Source organism: Macrosteles quadrilineatus, unplaced genomic scaffold (genome assembly GCF_028750875.1).
Source record: "Macrosteles quadrilineatus isolate MER2022 unplaced genomic scaffold, UCM_ALF_1.0 Scaffold_9__3_contigs__length_116548681, whole genome shotgun sequence".
Classification (NCBI taxonomy): domain Eukaryota; kingdom Metazoa; phylum Arthropoda; class Insecta; order Hemiptera; family Cicadellidae; genus Macrosteles; species Macrosteles quadrilineatus.
Genome location: NW_026542602.1, coordinates 24,095,932 through 24,112,243, shown reverse-complemented (window position 1 = coordinate 24,112,243; position 16,312 = coordinate 24,095,932). Strand labels below are relative to the sequence as shown.

At 34.1% G+C, this 16,312-nt stretch overlaps 1 protein-coding gene across 1 annotated transcript in view; it reads right to left on the bottom strand.

Moving 5' to 3' along the window:
* LOC129002773 (reticulophagy regulator 3-like) overlaps positions 1–14,777 on the bottom strand; it is a 28,187-nt gene extending 13,410 nt beyond the window's left edge. Inside the window, exons 1-2 of the mRNA XM_054430819.1 lie at positions 13,884–14,777; positions 319–477 (exon numbers count right to left, since the gene is read on the bottom strand). Of these exons, the coding sequence (XP_054286794.1) occupies positions 319–477; positions 13,884–14,086 (362 nt within the window). The 5' untranslated portion in view covers positions 14,087–14,777. The remainder of the gene's footprint in view (positions 1–318; positions 478–13,883) is intronic.
* Positions 14,778–16,312: the final 1,535 nt, after the last annotated feature.

Sequence of the window (16,312 nt, the reverse complement as noted above, 5' to 3'; positions counted from 1 at the left end):
GCCTATTTTAACAAAATAAAATAAACAAAATTGGTATTCCTTTGCGCTATTACAACAATAGTTGTGGCTGGATCACCTGGTCGGCAATCAAGACAATTTAAAAACTTCTATAATACGATAGGCTTAAATACAAAAACTATAAACACTGCAATATCTTTTTTAATGAAAACTTTTGAATCTTTTCCTCAGTAATATCAATAAAACTCCACACTTGCACTCTGAAAAAAATGATTTTCCTAAACACTAGGAAAGAATTTGGCCTAAAATTCACGAATAACATGCTGGTACCATTACTCGTATTTTCTCTTTTGTTGTTACCTTGGGTGGGTAGAGGAGGGACGTTCTCGTTCTGACACAGGGGATGGCGCTACACTAATCTCTGGCCACACTTGTGACGTCCAGGCTTCATGTGCTGACATCGCTAACAGCAAACTGCTCAAGATGCCGTAGAACTTCCACTCCAGAGAGGCAAACACCCTGTAACACAATGACATTAGACATTATTTATTTGCACATAACATTCTTTTAGATGTGATAACATATAGAACAGGTGCATTGTCAAAATTGAGCCTAGACTAGAAGAAAAAAAGTAACAGGAAAAAAATACCTAGCCAAATAATGTTAATACAGTAGTTTAAAAAATTAAAAAACAAAAAATTAACTCAAGGGATGGTTATAAAATTCTTCTATTTTATAAAACGCACGTTCAAGGAGTCCATTTTTCAATGTTTCTTGAAACTTGTTTGAACTCATTATTTTATAATATACCGGTAGTTTATTATACATTTTTAAGCCTGCATACAAAGGACTTTTTTCAAATAAGGTCAAACGGTGATTTGGTAATCTGAAAATTGTTTCGTTTCTTGTACTATAGTTGTGTGTGGATTTGAATGAATCCGGGAGGTTATTTTTTATATTGTATATGTAATTTAATAATTCAAATATGTATAGTCCTGTGAGTATTTGGATTTTTAAATTTTGAAAATGTAATTTACAAGGACTTCTGGGGTGGGAGTTAGTCATAATTCGGATGATTCTTTTCTGAAGTCTGAAAATAGTTTTTGCATCAGTTGCCTGTCCCCACAAAATCACACCATACCTCAAGATGGATTCTACATAGGCATGATAAACCATTTTAAGTACTTCAATGGTGACACATTCTCTCAAGTGGACAAAGACAGATGATGCAGATCTAATTTTATTTCTTTATAACATCTATATGCACCTTCCAGTTAATATTTTCATCTAGATGAATGCCTAGGAATTTATTTGAATGGACTAAATTGGAAAACCTATTTAATTCTCTTTCATTTCTGGCTGAAAATTTGATAATTTGGGTTTTATCCACATTGAGTTTAAGGCCATTTATTTTAAACCAATTTTCCATTTCTTTCATAACTTCTGTGAGAGATGTAAGAAGCTCTTCTCTATTATTTTCTTTAATGATTGCTGTAGTATTGTCAGCAAACAGAATCAGGTCTCTATTAATAGCTTTAGGGAGGTCATTTATGTAAATTAAAAAGAAAAGGGGGCCTAAAATGGAGCCTTGAGGCACCCCAAGCTTTATACATTTCCAATGTGAGAAATGCCTGGTTCCTCCATCAGAAATTACAGTTCTTTGTTTCCGATCTGAAAGGTATGATCTAATTAGGGAAAGACAACTTCCTGAAATTCCATAGTCATGTAGTTTTTGAAGCAAAAGCGAATGATCGACACAATCAAAGGCCTTGGATAGATCACAGAAGACACCAGCTGCATTCCTTGACCCATCCAAAGCCTCCGATACCTCATTAATAAAGTGTACAAGAGCTGTATTTGTTCCAAGATAAAACAGATTATTATGTTCAAAGAAACAAACTAATTGGTTATTTATAACTTTTTCAAAGACTTTAGAAAAATTGCTTAAAACTGATATTGGACGGTAATTGTTGATATCTGACCTAGAGCCTTTTTTGAAAATTGGAGTTATTTGTGAGTATTTAAGTTTGTCTGGGAAAATTCCATTTGTTAAACACTGATTTATGATAATAGATAAGGGTTCAGAAATTAAATTTACAGCAGCTTTAATTAATTGGATCGGTACTTCATCCCAACCAACAGAAGTTTTGTTTTTTAGGGAAAGAATATTTTTTTTCACTTCGCCCTTACTAATCTGCTGCAGATTACACAACAAAATTCCTTCATCTCTACAATAGTCTCGAACAGATTCATGAACTCCTTGCACGGTGGCCTTTGGTACATTAATGTTCAAAGCTGTTTCGACAAAGAAAGTGTTAAATATTCTAGTTATATCCTGAGGTTTGCATATATCTTTGTCATTATTTATTAAAAATAATTTGCCATCAGTTTTGTTTTTTACGTGACCAAGTTCTTTATTAACTTGCCAAGCAACTTTAGACTTATTTTCAGACTTTTCTATGTAGTCACCATTTGCAATTATTTTTGCCTTCTTTACTACTTTTTTAAAGATTTTTTTGTACTGTTTTACATACATTAAAAACTGTCTATCTTGATTATACTTAGCTTGCAAGTGGAGTTCCCTTTTCCTCACACTAGATATTTTAATGCCTTGTGTCACCCAATTCAAAACTGTTGGCTTACATTTACGAGTTTTTTTCAAAGTTTTTGGAGAAAAAACGTGATTGAATGCTAATAGGAATTGGTGCAGAAAGTTGGAATAGTTTTCACTTGGGTTCAAGCTCGGATCGAAATTAAAATTGCAATTACTTTTAAAAATAATGTTGATCTATTAGGTTAGAGCGCAGGACATCTGGACATTATTTTTGTCCATTTTGTTTCAAATCACCACAAGGTTCAAATGTTTCAAACGGCCACAAGGTTCAAATCACGACTATCAACAATGGCTTTTACGTATGTGATAATGTCAAGACCAGGGGGTTCAGAGCCCATCTTAGTTTGTAGTTCCATCTATCAGTGAAAACATAGGTCTTCAGACAAGTATAACTAAAATACCAGTAACTATTGGATAACTCTTTTTACTAAAAGCCAAGGGACAATTAATCAGTCGATTTTTTATAGTGTTTTCAGTACAGTCAGACTTAACTGTAAGTCAAACCATTAAATATGGTTGTTGTATTTTTTCGAAGAACTCATGTGCATTCAGTTAGACTATAATTAATTCGGCTTGGGTTACAATAAAAACATCTTTGTTTTTAATTATCACACAACTAAATAGCAGAATGATAAAAAGCTCGTCCCGTTATTAAAGAATGGTCCTGAAAAAAATTAGAAAATCTTCAGTCCAGTTGCCCTTGATCATTGGGTTTCAATGGGTTTAATTTTACAAACGAGGTAAGCTGAAACCAACCAAACTAGGACTATCAGACTAAGGTTAGGACTAGGGGTTAGGACTATTAGAATATAAAATATAAAGATGATTATGCTCTATATACAGCTATTTATAAAGCACTATTACACAATTCCAGGAGTAGGCCTATTTGTAAAAAGTGAATTTTGAGTCTCAAGAAATTAACGTTATTAATTTTCTGCTAGCTACATGTGAATTAGAAATCACAATAAAAAGAATTATATATGCTATATTTCATGTTTTTTTTTTCATTTTAACCAAATGCTAAGTTTTGCACTACCTATAGCCTATCATATTTGATCAATGTGCCACACTATGAGTCATGTAATTGCCTCAAACTGCACACCATGGAGTGTCCAACTTCACAATATTTAGACGCCATGATTTAATAATGATTAAACCTAAAATTACATGGTGATTTAAACGTTGAAACTGGAAAAAACTTAGTGTGACAACAACTTTGATAACAACAAGTTATATATTGTTTTCTTTCTTCTTTAGACACCTCTACCGAGTTTCTATGCCCAGCCGTTCTCTCAAATGAATGGAAACAAAGAAAAACAGTTTCAAATTAATATATAGTTTTACAACAACATATTAGATAACTTATTGTTGTTGTTGATAGTTGATAGAACCACAAGGAGTGCATGTTATTCTGATGTTTTGTGGAATGGTCTGGTAACAGGTGAGATACTGCTGGTAGATGGTAAACAAGTAGCAGAGTAAACAAACAACAGCTGATCTAAACAACAGCTGGGACTGGGAGACAGCCAACTGATGCAGGGGGTGGAGGTTTAAACATAGCCTAAAACTATTTAAATCAGTAAACCCCAAAAACAGCACAAAATGGTTGTATATGAATATTTGGTAACGTAACAAAACATAGAGAATTCTGTTAATTGTTTTATCTTGAAGTGTGGTCATTATGTTTGAGACAAAATCGTCACATAGGTGTATGTTTTAAGCTGAATGCAAGGCGAGTGTAGGCCTACAGTAGAGTGGAGTGAGATAACAAATTATATAATTTTTAAAGGAACACGTGGACCCAGCTGTCCTCGACCATTGGGCTTTCAGAAAACAATTTTGGCTTGTAAAATATTTTGCAATTTCACCAAAGATTGCTAATAAACAATCTTATGTGTCTGTCTTATGAATATAAACTTGTCATAGAAACAATTATAAAATAAAAAGCTGTATTGTAACAGTTATAAATTCAAATTGCAAGTAGGGTCGTAGGCAAAATGAATAAAGTCAGCAAAGAAGAAATCAGATTTTTATAAGTTCTAAATAAGAAACAGTACCGGTAGATCTTAATCTGTTGAAAAACCACACAATTTATTCCAATCCAATATTCTGTAATATCTCGCTTGAAACTTAAAAATTATATTGACTGCTGCCTTAATGAAGCTACAGCTGATAACACTAAAATCTATTGACAACTGACCCAACCCAAATTCTCTAAATTAAAACTTGAATATCTAGAGTTAAATAATAAATATTATATGAGAAACTAGCTTACCCGTCGCACGTTACTGTGATTGCAAGAAAGTTAACCATTCCATAATGAATCTCTTGGATGGTCTTTTACATTTTTAGAGCACTCCATTTTTTTATTTGTAATAATACAAAATAATTTAAGGTGACGTTCCACACCCTTTTCAAATTTAAAGTCTGTATCACGTTTCTAAATGGTTCAGATGAACATACCAAAGTCGGTCACATTCAATGCTATTCCCTATAAGAATAAGATTGGGGGAAATTCAAAATTTTGGGGCGTTTATTGCATACGCCATTTTAACAACTACTGAGCTGGGAGTTGACAGAAGCGCACTACTGCAACCTGGCAAAAACCCCATGAAACTCGAGAACTTCCTCTTTCTAACAGTATATTGTTCGATCAAATCGGATGATTCTTTCTTAAACACCTTGTAGATTAAGTATTTGATTTTCCAACACGAGAGCAGGCCACATAAAGTTGTCCATGTGAGAAACATGGATTTGTTAAGCCTAATTCACACACTTGAAACTGTAAACGTTTGAGTTCAAAGGGCATAGAGCTATAGGGGTCGTTGGAATATGTGGCAAAGGAACTTCTCCCTTAAATTTGCCATTTAAAATTGTCGCTTCTATTACATTGGTCATCAGTTTCTTCACTATTAGTCGTGTGCCTTTACATAATCGTGGAGTGTTCATATTTGGTCTTAAATTTAAGGTATGCAATCTCAGATCTACTATCAAGCATTGGAATTAATTTATTTGACGTACATATTTTGAGTCATGCACAAAAGCAACTTCCTACCTGTATATTTCTTATGGGAGTTAAATTTGGTTTTTCTTTGTAACCGAGTTCGTTTGGCTCTTCTACCTTACCGACTTTCATAATTTTGATAGTTAAATGATTTTACTCGAAACCTCAACAGTAACCGTCAAAATGAAAAAAATTCCACCTAGTCTTACTTATTTCTCAAATCATTGACACAATCTTAAAATAAACTAACTTACTACATGGTTGTATAGTTTAATTAACCAGCTGTTGCCTTAGGCTAATTGATCACTGGGGCAGAGCCCTGAGGAGTTTTCCAAAATTTTATTTCACACAACCTTCCCGGGGCTGTATATAACAACTTCCCAAAGTTTCATCACGATCAGATGGCCGGTTTGGTAACACATAAAGGACAAACATACATTGGATTTCATATAGATGTTAGCTATTGTTTTTCTTTAATTTTTGTTCTTTGCTTATTCATTATTCATTAGTATTTAATACCTCTACCCACACAATATTTTCAACATAACCAAAATGCTGAGGAGTCAAAACTTAAGTAAAATTATTTGTGGAATGCGTAAAGTAGCCTACATACTTTCAATCAATGTGTTAAGTATTATCATCTGGTTAATCAATGTGTTGTTTTATCAATCTGTTACCTCCAGTTTCTCAGTAAACGTGTTAAGTTATTTAAACCTAATTTAAGCTCAGTAAATCAAAACAACAAATGAGGAGATGATAAAAACAAACATCACAACTTGTTATGACAAAGATAAGACTCACACCCACACAGATAAGATCAAACTGTAATCAGTCCAAAGCCCAGTAGAAGTGGCTGTTAATTACATTGATTGTGATTTTTGTCAAACTATTTGTGATAATAGCTCAAAGTTATGACAAATTCAAAACTTGGAAAAGTCAACATTCATTTATAGATTTTTGCTTATGTTTAATTTATTTTGTAGTGCTCAACAAAAGATCAACCAAAAATGATCTACAAATTGTCAGCTGTTTGGAACACTACTAAATTCCACAGGGTTGGGGGGGGGGGGGGCAACTTAGCATTATTTCTCATCGAACTATTTTATTGTAGGTCGTATACTTAAGTTGCATCATTACTTGCAATTGGTGATGAATAATTTTAACAAAGCGCAGCTAAAGTACAAATTAATGGAAGATGATTATGGGATCAGGTGAGGTGAATTATATTAATGAACCGGAAAACAAGAGTTTAATGAGAGGAATACCATAAAGTATACAAATCGAGCTTAATAATATGATTCTTCAGTGAGTCCCAAATGAGAGTCTTATAAACATGTTATCGTCCATCCTAATGCAACAGCGTTATTGCCTACATAGTAGTTACAAAAGTGTCAGTGGATTTCCTAATACTTTGACAGGCAACATTGTAACTTGGCAAATACTAAGTTTAAATTGGACAATAGCCTTGAACACGTCAACACTTCAAGTCCTACAACTTAAAATACTATATGTCAAAGACGTTAATTTTTTAAGCAAGCCCAAATTTTCAATAAAAAAACTAATACTCAATTAGTTACTTAGCCAAGCCATGTCTTGAAGTTTAAACTGAATTGAAAGAATTTCCTGCTATATAAAAATGTACCCAACAATGTTGTAAAATTACGATACTGAGTACGTATCACTTAAGAAAATCACCGAAGTAGTGGTTTAGGATTAATTTGCCACTGATTACGAAATGGAAAAAAATTCACGAACAATAGTGTAAACCTGGAGTGGTAGAGGTAACTATAATTTGTTTGTATACTGAATCTGTAAAAATAAAGATTATTTTCATAGCTTGATATTTTTTTGTTTGGATAGGCTATCACAGCACTTTTATCTTCAAAAAAAAATATTTAGTCAATGTACTTATCATCCAGAAACCAAACCTAAGGGCATAACCTCTAAATGGTTCTTAATTTTCTGCAAAGCTCTCTTAGAAAAAATTTAAGTAGGCTAACCAACCCAAAGTTTTTTTTACTTGACACCGCAGCTGTTGGTTACAAATAATAGTCTACCAACAACAATATTTGTTTTTATTAGTCTACTATGTTATAAACCAAGTATAATGCAGCATGATTTGCAAATTTCCAAAAGTAACTCATTTCTTCATCGCGGAAGCGGAAACTGTGTCATCGCCCTGACTCGTGTTACGGTTTGGCAGCGGTTGTGAGTGTGCGGACGATGCAGCGCAGTGTGTACGACGCAGACCAGCGTGACCTGACACTCGGTCACACACTGATGGAACCTTGCCAGCTGTTCGTCCTCTGCTATTTAAATCACACATCATCCTCACGTTTAACACGCTTGGAGATAAAACACAACTGAGACTGGGATGGGGCCAATAGATGAACTGATTGATCAAAAACTTGATTGATCAAATAGCCTACATTTTCTGTAATAAGTTGAAGTACAAACTTAAACTTATGATATACTAACAGAGTACTGATGGTACCATTAGTCTGTGCTCGTGGTTGTAACAGCTGTCGTGTGGATGCGGGGAGGTGAGGGGGCTCTTTTCTAAAAACATTAGTCAGTTTTGCTGTGACATAAAATCGCTGTCAGTGTTTATTTGTTTGTTTACCTTTTTACTTGTAAACAGTTCAATGTTTTGTTTGTGATATTCTTAACCTTTTTTCACGTTTCGTTTTTTTTTCTTAATTTTATATACACACACATTTTTCTAATTTTGTACCTTTCATTATCATTATTAGGTGTACAATTTTAGAATCCTTCTAATTATGTTACAAGATGAACATAATAACATAGCATAACAACAACATAATTTAAACAAAAAATCGGAACCTCAAGTCGCAATTGGAAGGCCAAGTTAATCAAGGTGACTATCCTTCTTAGGGATTAGAAGAATGTGACTGCTCCCACCGAGGGAAAACGTGTGAAAACAAACAAAATAACCATAAAATTGCTGAAAAAGACAAAGATTCCACGTCAGTTCTAAACTACACCACAAAAAGGTATGACCTAAGGGCCTAAATTAGTATTTGACGTTAAAATACTGAAATATGAGAAATGTGAAAGAATGAGAATATGTGAGTTGGATCACTTCATGCTGATCGCTCATTTGCTGAAGTAAAGTGATAAGAAGATCGGGATCTTGGATTAGAGGAGAAAATAAGAACACGAGAACGATTTATTTATTAACCACGACCATTCATAGGCCTACTGTCTCGTTGAAATGTGGAGTTCTATCGCTTATGGGTTACTCGTTGACGAGGACGGTTGTAAAATGAGTGGACTTTCCTAACTTACTGATTGTTGCTAAATTTATAACCTTTGTTGTTTGGTTATTTTCACAAGGTCTTAGTATAAATATGTTTGTACACTTAATTAAAGTCTATAATCATCTTATTAACTGGATGCTTTATTAATTCATTTACCCATATTCAAATGTAACTGAAGGATTATTTTTTGTTCAGATTTCAAAAATATAAACCATTTTGACAAATCTTGTAAAATTGACGACTACTAAAAGACTTCTTTAAGCTTACGACTGATTTTTATCTAACCGTGGCTGTATTATCATAAGCATATAATATCAAACTGAAAATAAATATAAAACACCAGTAAAAGCAAATACGTAGGCCTAAATAGTTGAATGATAAAAGTTGATTAACAAATTTTAGTTTATTAACTATTTACAAGGTAAGGCCTGTATATATTTTAAACGAAGTCTTCAATGTCACTCATATCATCGTCTTCTTCATCACTGCTGTCGCTGTTTCCTACTGATATGACCATTGATTCCATGAGGTCGTCGATCCGCGGCTCAGCTGAAGCATAATTATTTTCAATAGTTTTTACATGGTCGCACTTGTTTTTCCACTCTGTTGCACCAATGATATCAAATTTTTCCTGTGCCAATGAACGGATACTCTCGAAGCTACCTACAATTTACGTTTCTGCTAGCTACATAACCTTTTACTTCAGCCCAAATAAGTTCTATTGGGTTTAGATCTGGGTGGTAGGGGGGGAGACGAAGAATAACATGGTCAGTACCCGTGAGTAGTTCATCAATTTCATATTGAATGAATCTTGGTTTGTTCAGCAGTACAAGCTTATACAACTCGGGAACCAGCATTTCGTTTGAATATTGTATTCCATGTTTGGTTAGCCAGTCCTTCATTTCTTGTTTCCTACTATTTGATGTGGGTGCTTTGTCTAATTGCGCATTGTGATAAGGTGCGTTATCTACAACTATCACGGAGTTCGGTGGTATGTTCGGCAGAAGTTTCTCTTTCATCCACTTGATCATGGTTTCCTTCCTGACATTGTCGTGATAATCACCCGTGGTGCTCGATGCCTTCCACATCGTCAATGCGTTAGGGACAAAACCAGCTTCACTTCCTGCATGAATCATTATTAGGCGTTGTCCTTTAGAAATGGGTACACGCATTCCATTGGTTGAGTTGTCAGACCACGATAGACTTGAAACATGGCTTGTTAAAATATATGATTCGTCCATGAAAATAATAGTACGACCCTCATTTCTGAAACGTTTGACTGCTCTCAAATAAGAAATTCTCTTTTCCCGGATTTCGTTTGTCTCAATCAGCATTTTTCGGTTGTTCTGCGTTTTCCTCCATCTGAATCCAAGCTCCTTCAGAATTCTCCTAAGGCTTGATTTTGATCCTTTGAAATCTATCTGTTTTTTTAGTTCCTCGTGTAGTAAAGAAACTGTTGGTAGTATTTTATGTTGAATGTGGAACTCGTACACCAAGCGTCTTATCAAAGCCTTATCAAAATCATCCACTCCAGTGACGGGCCTTTTTCTGCTTTCTTTTAACTTACTAGGAGTACAAAAACTTTTGTTGCTATCATCGTCATCATGTATTAGTAGTGCTTTAAGTTCGCCATTAATCTTCGTTATGACTCGCTCCGAGACCCCTGTTGCCACTGCTGTTCGGGCGCGAGCTTTTGTCAAGGGAATGCTTACAGCTTTATCGTCAGCCTCTTTTTTCATAAACTGGTAAACATTGCTTACTATCTCCCGACTCTGTCCGTTCAGCGTCCTACCCTTCAACTTACTTTTCACTCTGTCACACATAATTCTATGTATGCCGAATACGTTAAAACACAGTATTAAACAAAAAACACAGTTAAACTAAACTAATCTTTCCGTTAAACACACTCTGCTACAATAATATTTAGAAAAGAATATAAATATTTACTTTTTTCAATCAGGTGATTCAATTAGAAATTTGATTATTCCAGCTAGAAATTTTATAGACGACTATTGGTGTGAGTGAGACCATAATGGAGTGAGTGAGCCCAAGTTTTATAGAATGGCTAGTAGCGTCAGATCCGCGCGCACAGACTAATGACACTGTCTGTACCTGTCCTTCGTACGGGGTTGGCGTATCAGTATAAAATGCTTATTGCAGTTATACTCAGTGCTTTGCATTTACAATGCGAGAGGACACAGTTTAAGAAAATTGTGTCTTTTAATTTAAGGTAGGGTAAGCTATAGCATAGCACATCTACCATAGCCATAACTTAATGTTCTACAACTGCCCTACACAATAAAAAAGTGAAATTCTCATTTCTCACAGCTTTTTATTGTTAGTTGGTTCTAGATGTTGTCATAAATACAAAAAAAAACCAATAGTGCTGCACCCTTTTGGTTAACCTTATAACTTGTTAATGCTATTTAATATCATAGAACCAACTTGTGTCGTTGAAACAGCTGACAAAATTCTTTTATTCCTTTTCAATATGAATACTCATAAGGTTAACATTGGAAACTCCAGAGCCACTGGGGTGGAGCCCGAGAGGATTTTTGAGATAAGAATGTGTCTATGTTAATCGGGAATGTGAGTTATCATCACAACAAATTTCAGCCCAATATGACCAGTATTTTCTACGTTCACTTGTCACAAACATCCATCCATCTATCCATCCATAGATCCAAACTTTCTCACTTAGGTTTTACTACTGTAGGCCTACTGTGTATAGAATACAGCAATGAGGCGTTCGGATTGATCCGATTTCCACTAATTAGTGGACGTTCGGACTGTGACCTCGGGAAATGTAACCTATTTAATATGAATACGGTAATACCGGTACGGTACCTTATTATGATGGATATTTTTATCTCTCCAAAAGAGTGGTACCGGAACGCCGTTCTGGCACAAATCGAGAACAGTGAATGACTAATCTAACGTTGATATACAATCGCAAAGATCGGTTAATAAATAACCAAGTGTAGGATTATTGTTATCAGCTGAGTTATAAAGTTATGAATCATCTGCTATTAGGTTTGTTTTACATTATTATTGTTTTTTGTAAATAAATAGGTAGTTTTGATTGAGTTTACTTAAAATGAGTTTTAATAATTATTTATTCTATGTTGGCGACAAGAAAATGAAGAGGAAAACAGATCAGTCTCAGTATAGGAACGTAATTGATTGTAGTAACATGCCTTGCATACAAGATAGAATGAGTAGTTTAATTCATCCAATAAAGCCTAGTTTGGTCTTGTCTGTGATTTGTTTAGTTATTGTTTAAGTTAGTAGGTACCTAACCAATTTATTGTAGACTTTTCAATAAATTCATTTTTACACATGCTTCTTGTGTTTTGTTATATTATTTAGTTAACATTCCTTCTTTTCCAATCTCGATAAATTATTTTATTAGGCCTAGGCCTAAATAAAATTGGAAAAACAAAAATATATATGTTTATTGGAGTTTAGCCTCTATGGATGTGGTGCATGATCTTTCTTCTTACTCTTTACAAACATCTTAATTTCATCTGTCATCGTCTTCTGCTGGTACAATAAAGTGTTTGATGTTATATTTTCCAACTTGTTTATGAAATTAGGCAGTTTCTGGTCATTTTAGGAACTTCTAGCTCCAAAATTGCTGTAGGCCTAGGCCTATCACGGAATTTGGCTGATAAATCACGGAATTATTTCCGTGAAACACGGAATTAAGAAATAGTAGGAAAATTGAGTGTAACAAAAAAATGACATGAAAAATACATTTTTTGGTCATAATACAACCCAAAACCATATAATTTTGTTGAGAAAATTGTACACATTATATTAGTAAGAAATATTTGTTCCAAAAGTCGTTATTTTATTTGTTATAAGGCAATTACAAGAGAACCGTCCGTCCTTAAGGTCACGGTATTTGGGCAGTTTACCTTAATTGGTTCTTTTATAGGCTATCACATTTGTTATACCAGCATACATCTGGATTGATAGGCCATTTAAAATGGTTTGGGCCACTCATTGACATTGAAGTTATTTTGTAGTCCTCCTCAGAAACTAAAATTATTGTAAGAAGGGCAGCTATCATGTACAGCCACTGTGGTATCAAATCACCCCAACGACAGGAAAATTATGTTGAGTTTTGATAAGACGAGGTTTGTGACAATCCTATCATAACTTAGATAAGAGATAACTTAAAACAAAACTATGATGATAATGTAATTTAAGTTGAAAAAAGAGAAAAAAATGCCACAGGTTTCACAGGGTCATTGTTCTGAAAAAAGTACCTATCATAAACTTAGCTACTATTCGGGTTTATATTTTTGAGAAACTTTTTTGCTTTTAAATTTAGTTTTTTTTACATTCAATTTTGTTTCAATTGAAGTTATTATTATACCATATAAAGCTAAGGGTAAGTTATTAGGCTTCAAAAAAAGTTTAAGTGTAAAAGTAATAACTTATATCAAGTAGGTATCTACCTAATTAAAAGATTAAAACAATTTAAAACTTTTTTAGCTTATGGTTTCAAGTCATAACACAGGCCTCAGGTCACCCCGTTTTACAGCATGTACAATTTTGGTTAAAATTAACCGACTCATTAATTTATGATAAGTTAAGTTAGCCTGCGTCCAGACTGTTTTTGGACAATTGAAACCGGGTTTTTGTTTAACCTGAAGATGCCGCATTTACGGCGAAACATGTTCCTACCTAGGCTAAGTTAGGTTGTTAACTTCAATCAACATTTCGATTACTTAGGCCTAACTTAGGCTACTTGACGAGGTTAGTTACTGTAGCCTACCATAATATTATAGAAAGGATAGCCTAAGAATAATAACTTAAGGTAGGCTAAAACAACAAAATGGGCCAAACAATTTCAAAAATGCTTGCCTTAAAGACTAAGTTAGCCTATAGGCTTTTATTTTGGTAGGTAGACAGAGAGGGTCAAGCATAAAATAATCTAGGTTAAGGTGTTACAGTAATCCAAAAAACTTATCTTAGACCTTATGTAGGATTAAGTTAACAGCAGTTAATTTCTTACCAGAAAAGAAGGTTGATAGAGAGAATGCAGACAATGCTGAGAGCAGGGTTCTCCCACATCACAATTCTCTGAATCTGGTTTACATATTTTTCATATATTTTTAACCGGTTCGCAAGCAAAAATTCTGAACTGAATTCTTGGTGCTCTTCATTGACACTCCTTTTCCAAAACTTAAGTCGATTAAAAAAACTCTTTGCTGCCATCTAAAATCCTGTTCTTTCACATCCACTTAGAATAACTCAGGTCTCAGGCCACCTTGTGTGGATCTGTTGATATACTTGATACTCGCTTACAAGTTCACTAACTTAGTAGGTCTATAAGTTAAATTCTCTCCAAACAAACGAATTCAGTTCATTTAAGTATTTGAAGTTAAATGCCTAAATTAATAAATCACAGCAAGATAAAAAGTCCTTTGTACTCGACCGCGACCTAGGCTATGTTTAAATACAACCACGCTGAGAATTAACACTTGTGACTGTGGACTGTCAGTTTCAAGTTTGCTGCTGAACTCAGAACTGTGTTTATGTTGGAGGATATCGACTTATTTTGTTTAACACTTGCTCTTGACAAAGGACAAAGCACGCAAAATATCGTCTCTTGAGAAGAAAGAAGAATGGCCTAACAGTGAAGTGACTGGATATGGCTAAGTACTAGATTGGGTTGGTACTAGTAGTAAACAACAACAAATGCGTGAATCACTAATAAACTACACACGCCAGAGCAGAGGTAAAGAGAGACAGACTATAGAGATAGAAGTGATCGAACTTTTAGCTTTTCATTGTTTTCAATGGGTCCTGATTTTTTGTTGATTTGTATTGTGTGTAATTGGAGATATTTACTCTGTCTCACTCAGCTGTCGCGCTGTCGCTGTCGCTGTCAGCTCACTACACCACTGTCCACTACAATAGCTCAGCTGAGCTCTTCTGTTCCTCCTCAAACATTCTTCTTCTTCTAGTTTGCTCTTTGTTTGTAAGTTGATGTAGTAAGATGTTGATTTAACGGTGCGGCACACGGGAGATTTTTCAGGTGCCATTATGACGTCATCATTAGTGCAGTGCAGAAGACTCAACTTAGCAACTTAGGCAGGGGTGAGGTTCATAACTCCAAGTTTTCATAACTCCAAGTACTTTTAAATACAACATTTCATAACTCCAAGTAAAATTATGTCCAAGTAAATTAAAACCAAAATATCATAAGACCAAGTTTCATAACTCCAAGCGTTCATAACTCCAAGATTCATAAGTCCAAGTTAAAATAAAACCAAGTAAATTAAAATACAAAATTTCATAACTCCAAACGTACAGATTTGCAAGGACCACAAGTCCAAGTTTCATAACTCCAAGGGTTCATAACACCAAGTTTCATAACTCCAAGTGACAATGGGTACAGTCTGTGCAGGAAGCGATAACGTACGCACACACACGCACCCATTACACACACACATGCTGGAAGAGAGTTTCCGATGTTGGCGAGATTATTCGAAGTGGTGCGTTCCCTGTCGCTTTGCACGTTCGTCTAAATTGTAATACAAATAGTGAGAGGATGAAATTTACATATTTAAATTCTGCGTAAACTGATGTTTAATACTATATAAATACAATTTAGTTCGTGCAGATGATTAATGTTTAATAATGGAAAATATGAAAAGGTTGTTCAATGTAAACATGAAAAAGTAAGTGAGCGAGGATTTTTTTTATTTTTTGGTCAGATGAAAACTTTCAGCGAGAAAAGTATAGATAATAAGATGTTCTTCAATTTTTGTTCCAAACATTTTTTCGTAAGACTTTTAGTTTGTCCAATAATCGACGTAGATGACCACCATGAGGTGAATGAATTAGTTTACGCGCACAGTATTTTAGCAATTGCCGTCTTCCAACAACAATACTAAGGAAATACAGTATTAGTTCACGTTTTAAAATTTCTAAACTATGAAAAATATTTAGTCTTAACTTCTTAAGCTGTATGTACGAAATTTCGAAATTTTTTCTACATAATATTCGTGGTGCACAACGCAAATAAGTCGTAGTGCCTTTTTTTCCACTATTTTTCATCTCCTATTTTCGGAAAAAATTCAAACAGTATTAATCCAGGTTAAGGTTTCATCTTGTAGCATTCATTTGTAAATATAAAATTTGATTATAGTTACAATTACTTGTTCCCTCATAAATCTTTATTCCGTAACAAATATGAGAGTGTATGTTAGCAAAGTAAATTGTACGCAAAATGTCTGTAGTGCATAATGGGTTTAATAAAAAAATACCATATTTAAAATTTAAAAAATACTATCTAGACTTGTATGATCCAAACAAGCGGATATAATCTATAGATAGGTCTAAACATTTGGATCTCGTGACTAAATTATAATAGAAATAGGTTTTTGAGTAAATACATCTATACCTAATACCAGATTGTTTTATTTGAGTTAAATA